This window comes from Sphaeramia orbicularis, unplaced genomic scaffold (assembly GCF_902148855.1).
Source record: "Sphaeramia orbicularis unplaced genomic scaffold, fSphaOr1.1, whole genome shotgun sequence".
Taxonomy (NCBI): domain Eukaryota; kingdom Metazoa; phylum Chordata; class Actinopteri; order Kurtiformes; family Apogonidae; genus Sphaeramia; species Sphaeramia orbicularis.
In genome coordinates, this window is record NW_021941491.1 from 22992 (window position 1) to 40859 (window position 17868).

At 45.0% G+C, this 17868-nt stretch overlaps 1 protein-coding gene across 1 annotated transcript; it reads right to left on the bottom strand.

Annotated features, from left to right (window-relative positions):
- Nucleotides 1-5668: 5668 nt before the first annotated feature.
- LOC115415962 (DNA-binding protein SATB2-like) lies at nt 5669-17757 on the bottom strand (the record flags this gene model as incomplete). Its single annotated transcript, XM_030129642.1, has 3 exons — nt 5669-7057; nt 9217-9408; nt 17602-17757. Coding segments are annotated over 3 exons (996 nt in total), but the record flags the coding sequence as incomplete, so codon positions are not given.
- Between the last annotated feature and the right edge of the window lie 111 nt (nt 17758-17868).

The window sequence follows — 17868 nt, forward strand, 5'->3', positions numbered from 1 at the left end:
AGCACATAAGTCTTGTCATTTCTTCTTGCATGTTTATTTTATTTATTTATTTATTTATTTATTGCCACTTCCGGGTAAGGAACCAAATATGGTAACTTCATTGTCCTTAATTATTTACATCTATATATATATATATATATATATATATATATATATATATATATATATATATGTGTGTGTGTGTGTGTGTGTGTGTGTGTATATATTTTTATTTTTATTTATTTATTTATTTATTTATTTTACAAAAGCAAATAAGTCTTCTTATTTCTTATGTCTTAAATCTTGTTATGTCTTCTTTTTTTTTTTTGCCACTTACAGATAATGACCCAAATATGGTAACTTCATTGACCTTGATTTTCTACACGATAAAAAAAAAATGGAAACATTTCACAAAAGTAATAAAATCTTTTTGTCTTTTTGGAAGTTTTATTTTTATTTATTTTTGCCACTTATGGATAAGGAACCAAATATGGTAACTTCACTGACCTTGATTTTCTATGTAACAATAAAAAAGTTAGAAAAACTTCCAAAACTAATAAACTCTTGTTCTGTCCATTCCCACTTTAAGGTTGACACTTTGAATGTCAGAGTATTTCTATAAGTGAACTATAAAGGCTTAAATCATGTGGTCAAAATAACCATAAAAGGAAAATGCTGAGAAAAAAAAAAAGACAAATGTGTGAATTCAGGGCGTGAAAAGATCATTAGATTAAGTTTAGGACGAACACAGATGGAGAGAACAGCCCGAAGATGAAACCAGTCCGAAAAGAACCACATCACATGTGGTTGAAAAACAAACTTTTAATTATGGCGGCGTTAGCATCGGAGGAACCCGGTTTGATGTTCGGCTCTAAATAGACTTGAACGAAGCCAGTAACATTTAACACCCACGAAAAAAACACTCCCAGTCAATTCCTTAAAGAGGAAAATGAGAAGACTAATGAGGCTTTAACCAATTACAGTCTGGGATCGGAACGTTTAATGTTCTGCTTGATTTATGTGGGAAAAAATACATTTGTTGTGAATGAACGCTAAAAAAAAGCTATTAAATGAAAGACTTTCTGAGTTTGTTCCGGAACACTTTTAAGAATGGACGTGTTATTTTTGGTCCGATGTTGGATCTATGGGAATGTGTTCCGACTTATTGAATCCAATACATGTACAGACTGTAGAGTTCAACTGCAACGTCGGCTGGAAAACGTATTCAAACACTGCGAACTTTTGGTCACGTTACGACCACGAACAGGAATGTATTTTATTGGCATTTTATGTGAAAGACAAAGTGACCGACAGCTGAGAAGTTGAAGGAAAACGATACATGATGTTCAGGGTGTTTTTGGTTTGTTTTTACAAATGAAAAACTGAAAAGTGTGGATGACAAAATGACACACCCCCCCCTCCCCGACTTGGTAGAACTTTTGCTGCAAATACAGCTTCAAGTCTTCTGGGGTCTTCTGGGGTCCTCTGGAGTGTTTTGGGTCTTCTTGGGTCTTTTTGGTTCTTCTGTGGTCTTCTGGGGGTCGTCTTTGGGTCCTATGGGCTCTTCTTGGGACTTTTTGGGTCTTCCTGGGTCTTCTGGGGCCTTTTGGGTTCTTCTGTGGTCTTCTGGGGGTTTTCTTGGGTCTTCTGGAGTCCGATGGGGTCTTTTGGGTTCTTCTGGGGTGTTTAGGGTCTTCTTGGGTCTTCTGTGGCTTTTGGGGTTCTTCTGGGGTGTTTTGGTGTTTTCTGAGGTCCTATGGGGTCTTTTGGGTTCTTCTGGGTTGTTCCTCTGGGTTGTTTTGGGGTCTTTTGGGGTCATTTCGATTCTTCTGTGGTCTTCTGGGGGTCTTCTTGGGTGTTTTGGGTTCTTCTGGGGTCGTCTGAGGGTCTTCTTGGGTTCTTCTGTGGTCTTCTGGGGGTCCTATGGGGTCTTTTTGGGGTCTTCTTGGGTCTTTTTGGGGTCTTCTTAGGTCTTTTGTGTTCTTCTGGGGTATTTTTGGTTCTTCTGTGGTCTTCTGGGGGTCTCCTTGGGTCTTCTTGGGGTCCTAAGGGGACTTCCATGGGTCCTATGTGGTGTTCTGGGGTCCTTCCTGACTTTTCCTCTAGTGCTTGGTTGTTTTTTGAGAATCTGTCCAGGTGTTCCTAGAACAGGTGGGACCTGTGGGTCCAGGTGTTCCTAGAACAGGTGGGACCTGTGGGTCCAGGTGTTCCTAGAACAGGAGGGACCTGTGGGTCCAGGTGTTCCTAGAACAGGTGGGACCTGTGGGTCCAGGTGTTCCTAGAACAGGAGGGACCTGTGGGTCCAGGTGTTCCTAGAACAGGTGGGACCTGTGGGTCCAGGTGTTCCTAGAACAGGAGGGACCTGTGGGTCCAGGTGTTCTCTGGTTTGGTCAGTCCAGTCTGTAGTCCACCTGGGACACTGATCAGACTGGGCTGGTCTTCATGGTTTTATGGACCTGGGTTCTTCTGGGGTTTTGTTCAGACGTTTGGGTCTAGACCGACTAAAACTAGACTAAAAATACTTGTGTATTATTTAGACTAAACTGCGACTAAAATACTCGGTTTTTGTCGACTAAAAAACTACGAACGTGACTGAAACTAAAATAAACTGAAATTTGAGTTTGGTCCAAAAACTACAACTCAAACTAGAAGCACTCAGAGAGCGCAGACCTCTGCCAAGGCTGATCAGTGGCCCCCCCTGTGGGCCCCCCCCACGCCAAGGAGGTTATGTTTTTGCCAGGGTTTGTTTGTTTGTTTGTTTGTTTGTTTCTCTGTCTGTTTGTCTGTCCGTTAGTGTGCAACATAACTCAAAAAGTTATGGACAGATTTTGATGAAATTTTCAGGGTTTGTTGGAAATGGGCCCCCCCGTGGGCCCCCCCACCCCCGATCACCACCAAAATTTAATCATTTCTTCTTTATCCCATTTCCAACAAACCCTGAAAATTTCATCCAAATCTGTCCATAACTTTTTGAGTTATGTTGCACACTAACGGACAGACAAACAGACAGAGAAACAAACAAACAAACAAACAAACAAACAAACAAACCCTGGCAAAAACAGAACCTCCTTGGCGGAGGAAATAAAAACAGTGGAACAAAAACAACACTAGACTTCTGTCACACTGTTGATGTCGTACTTCTGTTTTTACTTGAGTATATATTTTGCAGGGTACTATTACTTTTCCTTAAGTACTGAGCTTCAGTACTTCCTCCACCAATAACACACTGAGGTTTGAGTGTTGAATTTCAGAGTTAGTGAACTCTGCAGAGTTAAACTTCCATCTGGGTTCACCACATTCCAGGTTGTGAACTCTTCTGTGTTCAGTGGTTTTCATCTGTTGTTCCTCGTGTGTGTGTGTGTGTGTGTGTTGTGTTTGTCAGTGTGTGTCCTTGTGTGTGTCTCATTAGTGTGTGTGTGTGTGTGTGTTCATCAGTGTGTGTCCTTGTGTCAGTATTAGCCTGTTTATCAGAGTGTGTATTAACGCGACGCTCCGTCAGGAAAACTGGGTCTGAGCGTGTGCAGGAGATCACAGGTGTGTCGGACAGCTCCACAGAGAGCCCCCCCCACACACACCCTGAGCATCCTGGGTAATATCAGCCCATGGAGCACCTGCGTCCCCATCCTGCTACACACACACACACACACACACACCTCTAATATCCAGCTGTGGGCGTTGAACTCCACTGGACCGAAGCGACGCTCACTGACACAGTCGGAAAATTAGAAGTTAACGATGACCTGCAATTAGCTCCAAACATGCACAAAAAACCCAAACAAAACTAAACTAAACTACTTTTATTAGTAAAAAATGCCTCGTATGTTCACATGTGAACCCTTTAACCCTGAGTCCTGACTGCAGGTACAGGTTCACATGTGAACCCTTTAACCCTGAGTCCTGACTGCAGGTACAGGTTCACATGTGAACCCTTTAACCCTGAGTCCTGACTGCAGGTACAGGTTCACATGTGAACCCTTTAACCCTGAGTCCTGACTGCAGGTACAGGTTCACATGTGAACCCTTTAACCCTGAGTCCTGACTGCAGGTACAGGTTCACATGTGAACCCTTTAACCCTGAGTCCTGACTGCAGGTACAGGTTCACATGTGAACCCTTTAACCCTGAGTCCTGACTGCAGGTACAGGTTCACATGTGAACCCTTTAACCCTGAGTAACGACTGCAGGTACAGGTTCACATGTGAACCCTTTAACCCTGAGTCCTGACTGCAGGTACAGGTTCACATGTGAACCCTTTAACCCTGAGTCCTGACTGCAGGTACAGGTTCACATGTGAACCCTTTAACCCTGAGTCCTGACTGCAGGTACAGGTTCACATGTGAACCCCCTTCAGTTAGCAGAACTGATAACTAATCCCTCTGTACGGACTCCCAGGGTGAAGCCATATTTAATCCATGACATAGAACGTGTTCATCCATTTACCTGTAGGTTAAAGCTGCAGTTTACACAAAGGAATAGTAGACTGAATGTGATCATCTGTTTATCTGTTCCATTCATCTAATCTAATCTGATCTGATCTGATCTGATCTGATCTGATCTAATCTAATCTGATCTAATCTGATTTGATCTAATCTGATCTGATCTGATCTGATCTGATCTGATCTAATCTGATCTGATCTGATCTGATCTGATCTAATCTAATCTGATCTAATCTGATTTGATCTAATCTGATTTGATCTGATTTGATCTGATCTGATCTGATCTAATCTGATCTGATCTGATCTGATCTGATCTGATCTGATCTGATCTGATCTAATCTGATCTGATCTGATCTGATCTGATCTGGTCTGATTGCTCACAGTTACAGTAGAAGGTTCTGGTCACTTCCACAAACTACAACAGTAAACCTTAGACAGGAGGACAGAATGGATATGTGCCGGTTCGAATGGAAAAAGAAGAAGAGTCTGAAACCTGGACAAGAAAACTGCATAAAAGAAATAAAATAAAATAAAATAACATCTCATCTTATCTCAACCTATCTTATCCGATGTTATCTTCTCTAATCTATTCTCATTTTATCTTATCTTTGACGTTTTTCGGAGTGAGTGGCCTCTGACAACATGTCCAAATTCTTTTCATATCTTAATATTGTTTTTTGCTGGTTTTATTTCGACAGGTTTGTACAAAATCTCATGATTTAAGAAATTCTGTAAATGACTCAGACAACGTCGAATCAGCCGAGTTTGAACAGACGAACAGAGTTTGGTTCCGCACGCTGATGTCAGAATGACAGGACGCTTCGTTAACATCACCCTCATTATTCCGTTATTAAATTAAACCTGAAATTTTTCTCACATTATCAGAATCCATACAAATAAAAATACAATTTTAAGGCGTTATCAGATGACAGAACAAGACTGTGTTAAGTTGGAGAAAATTTCAAAATGTTTTATTTGTGTGTAGAAAATCAAGGTCAATGAAGTTACCATATTTGGTTCCATACCCGTAAGTGGCAAAAAAAAAAAAAAAAAATCAAGATGTAAATATAAGAAAAGAAAATAAAGGAATGGTTACTTTTCCATTGACCCTCAAGTTGTGCAAATATAAAAAATGTCGCCAAAACTCGAAAAAAAAATTTTGTGCAACTGCAATGGAAAGACCTTTTTGCGCAACTAGAGTCACATGAACAAAAAAACCCAGATGTTACAACAAGAGAAGAAGAAGAGTTTAAAACAAACATCTGGCAGAATAAATAAACAAATCATTGCATTTGGGATTTAATGGAAAATTCTGTTTTTGTTGTTTTTCTCAACATTTAGTAAATATCGTTAAAGTTTTGTGCAGACGTCCGATGGCAAAGCAACTGTCGAAATCTGTCCTTCTTCAAGTGGCAAAAAAAAAAAAAAATCCAGAAGTAAATAAAAGAATACAAAATAACGGAACGGACACTTTTTCACTGACTCTCAAATTACGCAAATACAAAAAATTTCACCACAACAATTTTGCCAAAAATTTTTTTGTGCAACCGCAACGAAAAGATCTTTCGGTGCAACTAGAGTCACGTGAACAAAAAAAAAAAAAAAACAGACGTTACAAGAGAAGAAGGAGAGTTTAAAACAAACATCTGCCAGAATAAATAAACAAACCATCGCATTCAGGATTTAATGGAAAATTCTGTTGTTTTTTTTCTCAACATTTAGTAAATATCGTTAAAGTTTCGCGCAGATGTCCGATGGAAAAGCGACTGTCAGAACCTGTCCTTCATGTCACACAGGTATGGACGATGGTATTCTAATACTGTTGTTTTGGCCCCTCCCACCGCTGTGTAAAGGTCATAAAGGTCATGATGGCGTCCATGGGTCTGCTGTGGTCCGGTCCAGTTCTGGTCCAGTTCTGGTCTGGTTCTGGTCTGGTTCTGGTCCAGTTGTGGTTCTGGTCCTCCAAAGGTTCTGATGGTGTGTGTGTGTGTTTCTTCACAGTCTCCATGGCTTCCATCGGTTGGGTTCCTCTGTTTGGTCGCCGTGGGCGTCGGCTGTGGGCTCAGTGGGCGGGGCCGACTGGGGACTGCCCATGCTGCTGTAGGGGGACAGCGAGGACGTGGCCAGACCCGAGGACTTCCCATCATCCCCTTCTTCCATGTCCACTTGTCTCCGCCTTCCTTCTCCGTCCTCTGATCCTCCCTCGTCCTCGGACTCCTCAGAGGCCAACGCCCCCCCGTCCTCTCGGCCCTCTGCATCCCCCCCCTCGCCAGGACCGGAGCTGTCCCGGTCCTCCCGGTCCTCCGTGGCGGCCTGGCTGTGGTGTTTGACGTTGTAGCGCTGGTTCTGGAAGAACTTGACGACGGTGTGCTTGGGCAGGTCCAGCTGGGCCGACAGGGTCTGGATGGCCTCCTGGTCCGGGTACAGGCCCACGTCCCCGATGAAGCTCTGCAGGATCCCCAGGGCCTCCAGGGAGATCCGGGTCCGGGACCGGGCCTTTTTGGGACCGGGGTCAGGGCTGTCCCCGCCGTCCCTCTGGGGGGGGGCGTCGGAGCTTTGTAAGGCGGGAACGGACACGGGCTGGGGGTCCTCGACAACGGGGGAGGGGCCTGTCAGTGGTGGGAGGGGCTGTCTGTGGAGCGCCTGAAGAGAAAAAAGAAAAAGAAACAAAAGAGGAACCTTTAAAGACCTAGAACCAAAATCCTCCCTTCCATCCTCCCTCCCTCCCTTCTTTCCTTCCTTCCATCCTCCTTCCCTCCGTCCCTTCCTTTTTTCCTTCCATCCTCCTTCCCTCCCTCCCTCCCTTCCTTCTTTCCTTCCATCCTCCCTCCCTTCCTCCCTCCATCCCTCTCTTCCTTCCTTCCTTCCTTCCTTCCTCCCTTCTATCCTCCCTTCCTTCCATCTATCCTCCCTCCCTCCCTTTAACCCACTCTCTTCTGTCTGTCCTGTAGATGAACATGTCAGTGTTTGTTTGGAACTATTCAGTCTTACATGAACCATGTGACCAGTGGGTGTGTCTACACCTCAGTGTGTTGTGACTCTCTCTCTCCATGGCTCTGGTTGGTCTGCAGCTCCTCTGTACTGGGTTTAGAGGACGTGAGGAAGTGTGAGAAACACACGCACACACACACACTCACACACACTCACACACTCACACTCACACACACACACACACACACTCCAGCTCATTAAGGGGGCGGGGCCTGCACACCCAAACACAGGAATCCATCCCATAAATCTGTGGTCCGTCCAAATGAAAGGATCCAAACACAGAGTGGAGGTTCGTCTGTCTGTGCTTCAGTAATTACAGACTGAGCTGTGAATGAGACTGGGGGGGGGGGGGGCAGGAAACGTGTGGGCCGACACTGACCACGACTATTTTCAATGATTTATGGAACACAAACATGACAAAGACGAGCAGGTGGTGACAACACACACACACACACACACACACAAACCTACACACACGCACACACACACACACACACAAACCTACACACACACACACACACACACACACACACAGTTCAGTTTCCCACTCTGGCTGTGGTTCCAAGTGTTTGAAGTTCTGGAAAAGTCCAAATGTTTGAAGGAAAAACAGTGAAACAAACAAGTGTCAGGTGATGAACTGTGGAGATAAACTGTGTCTGTGTGCTTCTAATGCATGTATGTGTGTATGTGTGTATACATGTTCAAGGGCGCCACTAAAGGGGCCCATGGGGTGGGAGGGGTGGGGGTGGGGTGGGGGTGGGGGTGGGGTTATAGGCGTCATTTACAATAAAGTGAAAACCAAACCCATACTTAACATTCTTTCAACATAAACTGTATCCACTGGACCCCCTCCACTGCCCCCCCCCCCCACACACAAATACTGGGCCACATGAATTTGTCATGTTTACCCCCCCCCCCCCATTGGTGCCCCAGAATACGTATAAATATAGTCTTTTTTTGTCTTTTATTTGCTTTTTTCTTCTTTCAGTTCATGCGTATTTTTAACAACTTGCCAGTAACAAACTAACCACTAAACTAACATTTTTGGTAATTGAAATGTTTATTAGCTCTATTAAAATAAAATAAAATAAAATAAAATAAAATAAAATAAAATAAATGGCCTTTTATTTGCTTTTTTTCTTCTTCTTTCAGTTCATGCTCATTGTCTTTTTTTGACAACTTTGTACGGTGACCTTGAGTGTCCTGAAACACACCTATTAAAAAATGTGTTATTATTATTATTATTATTATTATTATTATTATTATTATTATTATTATTATTATTTCATTTTTTCCTATTGTTTTTATTTCTGGTGACATGTTCAAAACATTAACTTTAGATAGAAAAATACGTTTTACAGGTAACACTTTGAAAATATTGAACAATTATAGGTTCTTAGTTGTTGTTTTTTTTGTTTGTGTTTTTTTTACATAAAATGTTTACAGCCTTTTTACTTCCCTTGTATGGCACCATCATTTCAATATTTAAGATTTTCAACCGAAAAACGATATAAATGTTCTTTTGAGAGCAACTTTTGAAAATTCCCAAAGACTTTCCGACAAAATGCGTGTTGGATGATTTAACGATAGCGGCCATTTTGAAAAAGGCCCAAAAAACCGAAACAGTGAACAGTCCTTCCACTGGTTGTAATGTGATGATCATCCACCAGGGGGCAGAAAACACATTATCAGGTCACATCCAACAGGTTTCTAAGGACAGTATTGATCATGTGGTTCAGATGAAGGTCTAGAACCTGGTGGGTCACAGGTGACACAGCTGGTTCTAAAGGGTTAAGGGGGGCGGGCTTTACCTGTGGGTCGGGCATGTGCAGAAGGGGGTGGAGTCTGTCGCTGTGCTGCTGCCTGGACTCGTCCTCGTAGACCTGGTCCCGTTCGGACTGCGATAGACCCAAGAACCTCCTGATGGTGCACAGGTTCTCCCACAGAGTTCGGTTCTCAGGACTGGGGTTCTCCTTCCACCTGAGAAGTTCACACAACCAGCCCTGAAAGAACCAAGAACACAACCCTTAAAGACCCAAATGTCCACCTTTAAGTAACCCTTAAAGACCCAAATGTCCACCTTTAAGCAACCCTTAAAGACCCAAATGTCCACCTTTAAGTAACCCTTAAAGACCCAAACATCCACCTTTAAGTAACCCTTAAAGACCCAAACATCCACCTTTAAGTAACCCTTAAAGACCCAAACATCCACCTTTAAGTAACCCTTAAAGACCCAAATGTCCACCTTTAAGTAACCCTTAAAGACCCAAACATTCTCCTTTAACCCTTAAAGACCCAAATGTCCACCTTTAAGTAACCCTTAAAGACCCAAACGTCCACCTTTAAGTAACCCTTAAAGACCCAAATGTCCACCTTTAAGTAACCCTTAAAGACCCAAACATTCTCCTTTAACCCTTAAAGACCCAAACATTCTCCTTTAACCCTTAAAGACCCAAACACCCACCTTTAAGTAACCCTTAAAGACCCAAATGTCCACCTTTAACCCCTAAAGACCCAAACATCCTTCTTTAACCCTTAAAGACCCAAACACCCACCTTTAACCCTTAAATACCAAAAAGTCCACTTTACTCTGGTGTAAACTGTTCCCTGTCCTTCTTTACTCTGGTGTAAACAGTTCCCTGTCCTTCTTTACTCTGGTGTAAACTGTTCCCTGTACTTCTTTACTCTGGTGTAAACTGTTCCCTGTCCTTCTTTTACTCTGGTGTAAACGGTTCCCTGTCCTTTACTCTGGTGTAAACGGTTCCCTGTCCTTCTTTAACTCTGGTGTAAACGGTTCCCTGTCCTTCTTTTACTCTGGTGTAAACTGTTCCCTGTCCTTCTTTTACTCTGGTGTAAACTGTTCCCTGTCCTTCTTTACTCTGGTGTAAACTGTTCCCTGTCCTTCTTTACTCTGGTGTAAACTGTTCCCTGTCCTTCTTTTACTCTGGTGAAAATGGTTCTCTGTCCTTCTTTACTCAGGTGTAAACTGTTCCCTGTCCTTCTTTTACTCTGGTGTAAACGGTTCCCTGTCCTTCTTTACTCTGGTGTAAACTGTTCCCTGTCCTTCTTTACTCTGGTGTAAACTGTTCCCTGTCCTTCTTTACTCTGGTGTAACCTGTTCCCTGTCCTTCTTTACTCTGGTGTAAACTGTTCCCTGTCCTTCTTTTACTGTGATGTAAACTGTTCCCTGTCCTTCTTTTACTCTGGTGTAAACTGTTCCCTGTCCTTCTTTACTCTGGTGTAAACTGTTCCCTGTCCTTCTTTTACTCTGGTGTAAACGGTTCCCTGTCCTTCTTTACTCTGGTGTAAACTGTTCCCTGTCCTTCTTTACTCTGGTGTAAACTGTTCCCTGTCCTTCTTTTACTCTGGTGTAAACGGTTCCCTGTCCTTCTTTACTCTGGTGTAAACTGTTCCCTGTCCTTCTTTACTCTGGTGTAACCTGTTCCCTGTCCTTCTTTACTCTGGTGTAAACTGTTCCCTGTCCTTCTTTTACTGTGATGTAAACTGTTCCCTGTCCTTCTTTTACTCTGGTGTAAACTGTTCCCTGTCCTTCTTTTACTCTGGTGTAACCTGTTCCCTGTCCTTCTTTTACTCTGGTGTAAACTGTTCCCTGTCCTTCTTTACTCTGGTGTAACCTGTTCCCTGTCCTTCTTTTACTCTGGTGTAACCTGTTCCCTGTCCTTCTTTTACTCTGGTGTAAACTGTTCCCTGTCCTTCTTTACTCTGGTGTAACCTGTTCCCTGTCCTTCTTTACTCTGGTGTAACCTGTTCCCTGTCCTTCTTTTACTCTGGTGTAAACTGTTCCCTGTCCTTCTTTACTCTGGTGTAACCTGTTCCCTGTCCTTCTTTCCTCTGGTGTAACCTGTTCCCTGTCCTTCTTTTACTCTGGTGTAAACTGTTCCCTGTCCTTCTTCACTCTGGTGTAACCTGTTCCCTGTCCTTCTTTTACTCTGGTGTAACCTGTTCCCTGTCCTTTACTCTGGTGTAACCTGTTCCCTGTCCTTCTTTACTCTGGTGTAACCTGTTCCCTGTCCTTCTTTACTCTGGTGTAACCTGTTCCCTGTCCTTCTTTTACTCTGGTGTAACCTGTTCCCTGTCCTTCTTTACTCTGGTGTAACCTGTTCCCTGTCCTTTACTCTGGTGTAACCTGTTCCCTGTCCTTTACTCTGGTGTAACCTGTTCCCTGTCCTTCTTTACTCTGGTGTAACCTGTTCCCTGTCCTTTACTCTGGTGTAACCTGTTCCCTGTCCTTTACTCTGGTGTAACCTGTTCCCTGTCCTTTACTCTGGTGTAACCTGTTCCCTGTCCTTCTTTTACTCTGGTGTAACCTGTTCCCTGTCCTTTACTCTGGTGTAACCTGTTCCCTGTCCTTCTTTACTCTGGTGTAACCTGTTCCCTGTCCTTCTTTACTCTGGTGTAACCTTTCCCTGTCCTTTACTCTGGTGTAACCTGTTCCCTGTCCTTTACTCTGGTGTAACCTGTTCCCTGTCCTTCTTTTACTCTGGTGTAACCTGTTCCCTGTCCTTCTTTTACTCTGGTGTAAACTGTTCCCTGTCCTTCTTTTACTCTGGTGTAACCTGTTCCCTGTCCTTCTTTTACTCTGGTGTAAACTGTTCCCTGTCCTTCTTCACTCTGGTGTAACTTGTTCCCTGTCCTTCTTTACTCTGGTGTAAACTGTTCCCTGTCCTTCTTCACTCTGGTGTAACCTGTTCCCTGTCCTTTACTCTGGTGTAACCTGTTCCCTGTCCTTCTTTACTCTGGTGTAACGTGTTCCCTGTCCTTCTTTTACTCTGGTGTAACCTGTTCCCTGTCCTTCTTTTACTCTGGTGTAAACTGTTCCCTGTCCTTCTTCACTCTGGTGTAACCTGTTCCCTGTCCTTCTTTTACTCTGGTGTAACCTGTTCCCTGTCCTTCTTTTACTCTGGTGTAACCTGTTCCCTGTCCTTCTTTTACTCTGGTGTAAACTGTTCCCTGTCCTTCTTTACTCTGGTGTAACCTGTTCCCTGTCCTTCTTTTACTCTGGTGTAACCTGTTCCCTGTCCTTCTTTTACTCTGGTGTAACCTGTTCCCTGTCCTTCTTTTACTCTGGTGTAACCTGTTCCCTGTCCTTCTTTTACTCTGGTGTAACCTGTTCCCTGTCCTTCTTTACTCTGGTGTAACCTGTTCCCTGTCCTTCTTCACTCTGGTGTAACCTGTTCCCTGTCCTTCTTTTACTCTGGTGTAACCTGTTCCCTGTCCTTCTTTCACTCTGGTGTAACCTGTTCCCTGTCCTTCTTCACTCTGGTGTAACCTGTTCCCTGTCCTTCTTTACTCTGGTGTAACCTGTTCCCTGTCCTTCTTTTACTCTGGTGTAACCTGTTCCCTGTCCTTCTTTTACTCTGGTGTAACCTGTTCCCTGTCCTTCTTTACTCTGGTGTAACCTGTTCCCTGTCCTTCTTTTACTCTGGTGTAACCTGTTCCCTGTCCTTCTTCACTCTGGTGTAACCTGTTCCCTGTCCTTCTTCACTCTGGTGTAACCTGTTCCCTGTCCTTCTTCACTCTGGTGTAACCTGTTCCCTGTCCTTCTTCACTCTGGTGTAACCTGTTCCCTGTCCTTTTCCTCAGATGCAGACTGGTCTTCAGTGCAGATCGTCACATTCCGTCCACTCGGCTGATCCTGGATCTGACACCAGCTGCTGTTTCTGGACTCATTTTTTTTTTTTTTTTTTTTTTTCAAGATGGCGCCGCGGTAGTGGCAGCTTGTTGCAGCAGCTCTGTCATGTATGTCTTTTTTTTGCGATTTTTTTCTGCTTGTGGACTAATTTTGCACTAATTTCTACACCGGAGTGCATCATCTACCAGGCGGCACTATGCACACTCAAACTTTTGTGTTGGCTGCGCTTTTTCTGCTCCTTTTCACCTGGTTCATTACACCAACAGCCTCAGACTCAACAAACAGCTGGCATTCCATTGTTTACACTCGTGAACAGCTGTTAGCCCTCTGTAGCACAGAGAAGCTAACTGGCTACAGGCCTAACATTCCCAAGGAGCTAAAGAGAAGGAGAAGAGGATGTCGATCGGGTGTTATGTGCCGGAATAAGAAGAAGCGCTTCAAGCCTACCCTCCCTGCTATCATCACCGGGAATGTGAGATCCATCTACAACAAGATGGATGAGCTAACCGCACTAACACGGCACCAAAGGGAATACCTGGAATGCAGCCTGATGCTGTTTACAGAGACCGGGCTAACGGAGCTAACACCGGACTCTAATGTCTCACTGAACGGGTTCCAGCTGATACGAGCGGACAGGACACGGGAGAGCGGTAAGAGAAAAGGAGGGGGGCTGGCTGTGTTTGTGAACGATAGATGGTGTAACCCCGGACACATCACTGTCAAGGAAAAACTCTGTAGTGGAGACATCGAGCTGCTAGCCATTAGCATGAGGCCGTACTATCTACCAAGGGAGTTCTCACATGTTATTGCGGTAACAGCGTACGTTCCTCCCTCTGCTAATGCCGAGTCAGCTCGCGACGTCCTCCACTCAGCTGTAAGCAGGCTGCAGACACAGCATCCACAAGCCCTCCTCTTAATTACTGGCGACTTCAACCATGCCTCTCCTTCCTCCACGCTGCCAACTTTCAGCCAGTACATCACCTGCCACACCAGAGGAAATAAAACACTCGACCTCTTTTATGCCAACATTAAGGAGGCATATACATCATCTCCACTCCCTCCCCTGGGAAGATCTGACCATGATCTAGTGCACCTTCTCCCTGTGTACAAGCCTCTGGTACACAGACAACCAGCAGACACCCACACAAGAAAGATCTGGTCTGAAGAGTCTGTGGAGACCCTGAAAGACTGCTTTGACACCACAGTGTGGGACGTGTTCTGTGAGGACCATGGGGAGGACATCAACAGTCTGACCAGCTGTGTTACGGACTACATAAACTTCTGTGTAGACTCCACCATACCCACCAAGACAGTAAGACTGTTTGCAAACAGCAAACCATGGATTACCCCTGATATAAAAGCCCTTCTCAAGGACAAAAGGAGGGCTTTTAAGTCGGGGGACAGAGAGGTGATGAAGTCCGTGCAGAGAGAACTGAGGAGAAGATCAGAGAGGGGAAAGTGAGCTACAGGAGAAGAATGGAGGAACAGCTGCAGCAGAACGACGTCAGCGGCGTCTGGAGGAGCCTGAGAACAATGTCAGGACACAACTCCTCCAGACCTGAACTGGCTGCAGACCAGGAGTGGGTGAACCAGCTAAACCAGTTTTTCAACAGGTTTGAACGACCACTCACCCCTCCTCCCACCGTACAACCAGCCCTGCTGCAACCCCCCTCTGCTGGAACCTCAGCCACTTCAAACACCTACACCCCAACCCCCTCCCCTGCTGCTTCTCCCAATCTTCTCAGCACACTCACTGCACCTCCAACCCTTCCCCTCCCTGTTACTCCTCCACAGCCCCCCAGCACATCCACCCAACCTCCACCCCCCCCCCCTGCTGCCCCCCCACAACCCCCCAGCCCACTCATAGCACCTTCTACCACCCACCCTGCTGCCCCTCCATCTAGCATGGTGTTCTCCACAGCACAGGTAGAGAGAGAATTGGCCAGGCTCAAGGTCAAGAAGGCATGCGGTCCAGATGGCACCAGCTCTCGGCTCCTCAAATCCTGCGCAGGCCAACTGTGTGGGATTGTGGAGCACATCTTCAACCTGAGCTTGAGGTTGCAGAAGGTACCGCTGCTATGGAAGACATCCTGTGTAGTGCCGGTGCCCAAGTCATCTCGTCCCAGGGATTTAAACCACTACCGCCCAGTGGCTCTGACAGCCCACCTGGCAAAGACCTTGGAGAGGCTGGTCCTCCGTCATCTACACCCTCTGGTGAGCTCAACTGCAGACCCACTGCAGTTCACCTACCAGCCTAACATCGGGGTTGAGGACGCCATCATCTTCCTCACGCAGAGATCCCTGTGTCACCTGGAGAGGCCTGGAAGCACTGTGAGAATCATGTTCTATGATTTCTCCAGTGCTTTCAACACCATCCAGCCAGCTCTGCTGAAGGACAAACTGGACCATGCAGGAGTGAGCCAACAACTGACACCATGGCTCGTAGATTTCTTAACCAACAGGCCACAGTTTGTGAGGACAAAAGGCTGTGAGTCTGACACTGTGGTCTGCAGCACGGGGGCTCCACAGGGGACTGTCCTGGCCCCTCTCCTGTTCACCATCTACGCAGCAGACTTCACACACCACACAACAAACTGCCACCTGCAAAAGTTCTCAGACGACTCAGCCATTGTCGGTCTCATCAACAATGGAGACGAAAATGAGTACAGAGAACTGAACCAGAACTTTGTGGCCTGGTACCAGCGGAACTGCCTCCAGATTAATGCTGGAAAACAAAGGAGCTGTTGGTGGACTTTCGCCGGCACAAGGCCACCCCTCCCTCCCCAGTGAACATCCAGGGTACAGACATTGAGATAGTGGACTCTTACAAGTACCTGGGTGTTCACCTGAACCAGAACCTGGACTGGGCTGCCAACACCCAGGCCCTTTTCAAAAAGAGCCAAAGCAGACTCCACCTACTGCGGAGACTGAGGTCCTTTGGTGTGCAGAAAGCTCTCCTGAGGACCTTTTACGAGTCTGCAGTTGCAACGGACATCCTTTACAGTGTGGTCTGCTGGAGCAGCAGCATCACGGCAGCAGAGAGGAAGAGACTGAACAAACTGGTGAAGAAAGCCGGTTCGGTTCTAGGCTGCAGTCTCCATCCAGTGGAGGTGGTGGGGGACAGAAGAATGACAGCGAAGCTGTCGTCAGTCATGGACAATGTGTCCCACCCCCTACATGAGACTGGAAGAGCCTGGGAAGCTCCATCAGTGAGCAGCTTCTTCACCCACGCTGTACGAAGGACAGATACCGCAGGTCCTTCCTTCTGCTGTCAGACTGAACAGTCAGTCCTGCTCCCAGAAGATCACCACATATGTGGAGGAAGAACAACCTTCACTGCATTCCATCTAATGTTGTATATATATATATATATATATATATATATATATATATATATATATATATATATATATATATATATATATATTCAAATCCATACTTATATATATATATATATATATATATATATTATTTTTTTTTTTTTTTTTTTTTTTTTTTTTTTTTTTCTATATTTATAACCATTGCACTACATACCAAAGCATATTTGCACTCTCCTTTTTTAAACACTTTTTTCTTTTATTCAAATTTATATGACTGTTTTACGTGTATGTCTATGTGTATGTTTCTATGCTGCTGTTAACACTGTGAATTTCCCCATTGTGGGATCAATAAAGGAATATCTTATCTTATCTTATCTTATCTTATCTTATCTTATTTCTCCATCCCATAATATCCTCCATCCCTCTGCTCCTCAGTCTATTCCACTCCATTTACCGTCTTTAAACACAGATTATTTTCACATGGATATGTCGGAATAATTTAATGAATGAAGAGTCGTCTCGTCTCTGGGTTCAGGTTTTTTTTTTTATTATTATTATTTTTTAAGCAAATTCATTTGTAGTTTTAAGTGGTATGGTCTAAAAGTCTGCTGGTTCCAACAGACAGACGTGTATTAGTGCCACGTACGAAAATGAAAAGTCAGATCACTGTGAGATGAAAGGTGGAAAATACTGAGAGAAAACCAGTCATTTATACCAGTGTTCTTATTGGCTGTGTGTGTGTCAGGTGGTCTTCCTCGGCTCTTATTGGCTGTGTGTGTGTCAGGTGGTCTTCCTCGGCTCTTATTGGCTGTGTGTGTGTCAGGTGGTCTTACTCGGCTCTTATTGGCTGTGTGTGTGTCAGGTGGTCTTACTCGGCTCTTATTGGCTGTGTGTGTGTCAGGTGGTCTTACTCGGCTCTTATTGGCTGTGTGTGTGTCAGGTGGTCTTACTTGGCTCTTATTGGCTGTGTGTGTGTCAGGTGGTCTTACTCGGCTCTTATTGGCTGTGTGTGTGTCAGGTGGTCTTACTCGGCTCTTATTGGCTGTGTGTGTGTCAGGTGGTCTTACTCGGCTCTTATTGGCTGTGTGTGTGTCAGGTGGTCTTACTTGGCTCTTATTGGCTGTGTGTGTGTCAGGTGGTCTTACTCGGCTCTTATTGGCTGTGTGTGTGTCAGGTGGTCTTACTTGGCTCTTATTGGCTGTGTGTGTGTCAGGTGGTCTTACTTGGCTCTTATTGGCTGCCACCTTGGCGAACAGGGCCTGGGACACCTTGGCCCTCTTCATCTCCTGCTGGATCTCCTCGTAGATCCCCTTGGTGATGTTGACCAGGGCGTCCATCTTCAGAGGAAGCTCCGCCCCTCCTGGAGCGCTGCTCTTATTCTGAGAAACGACAGAACACACCCTTTCTTTTTTACTGTTACCTGTCCAAACAAAGTCCATGCACAGGTTTTCACAGTGCACTGGAACAGACGGACAACTGGAGGGAACTTT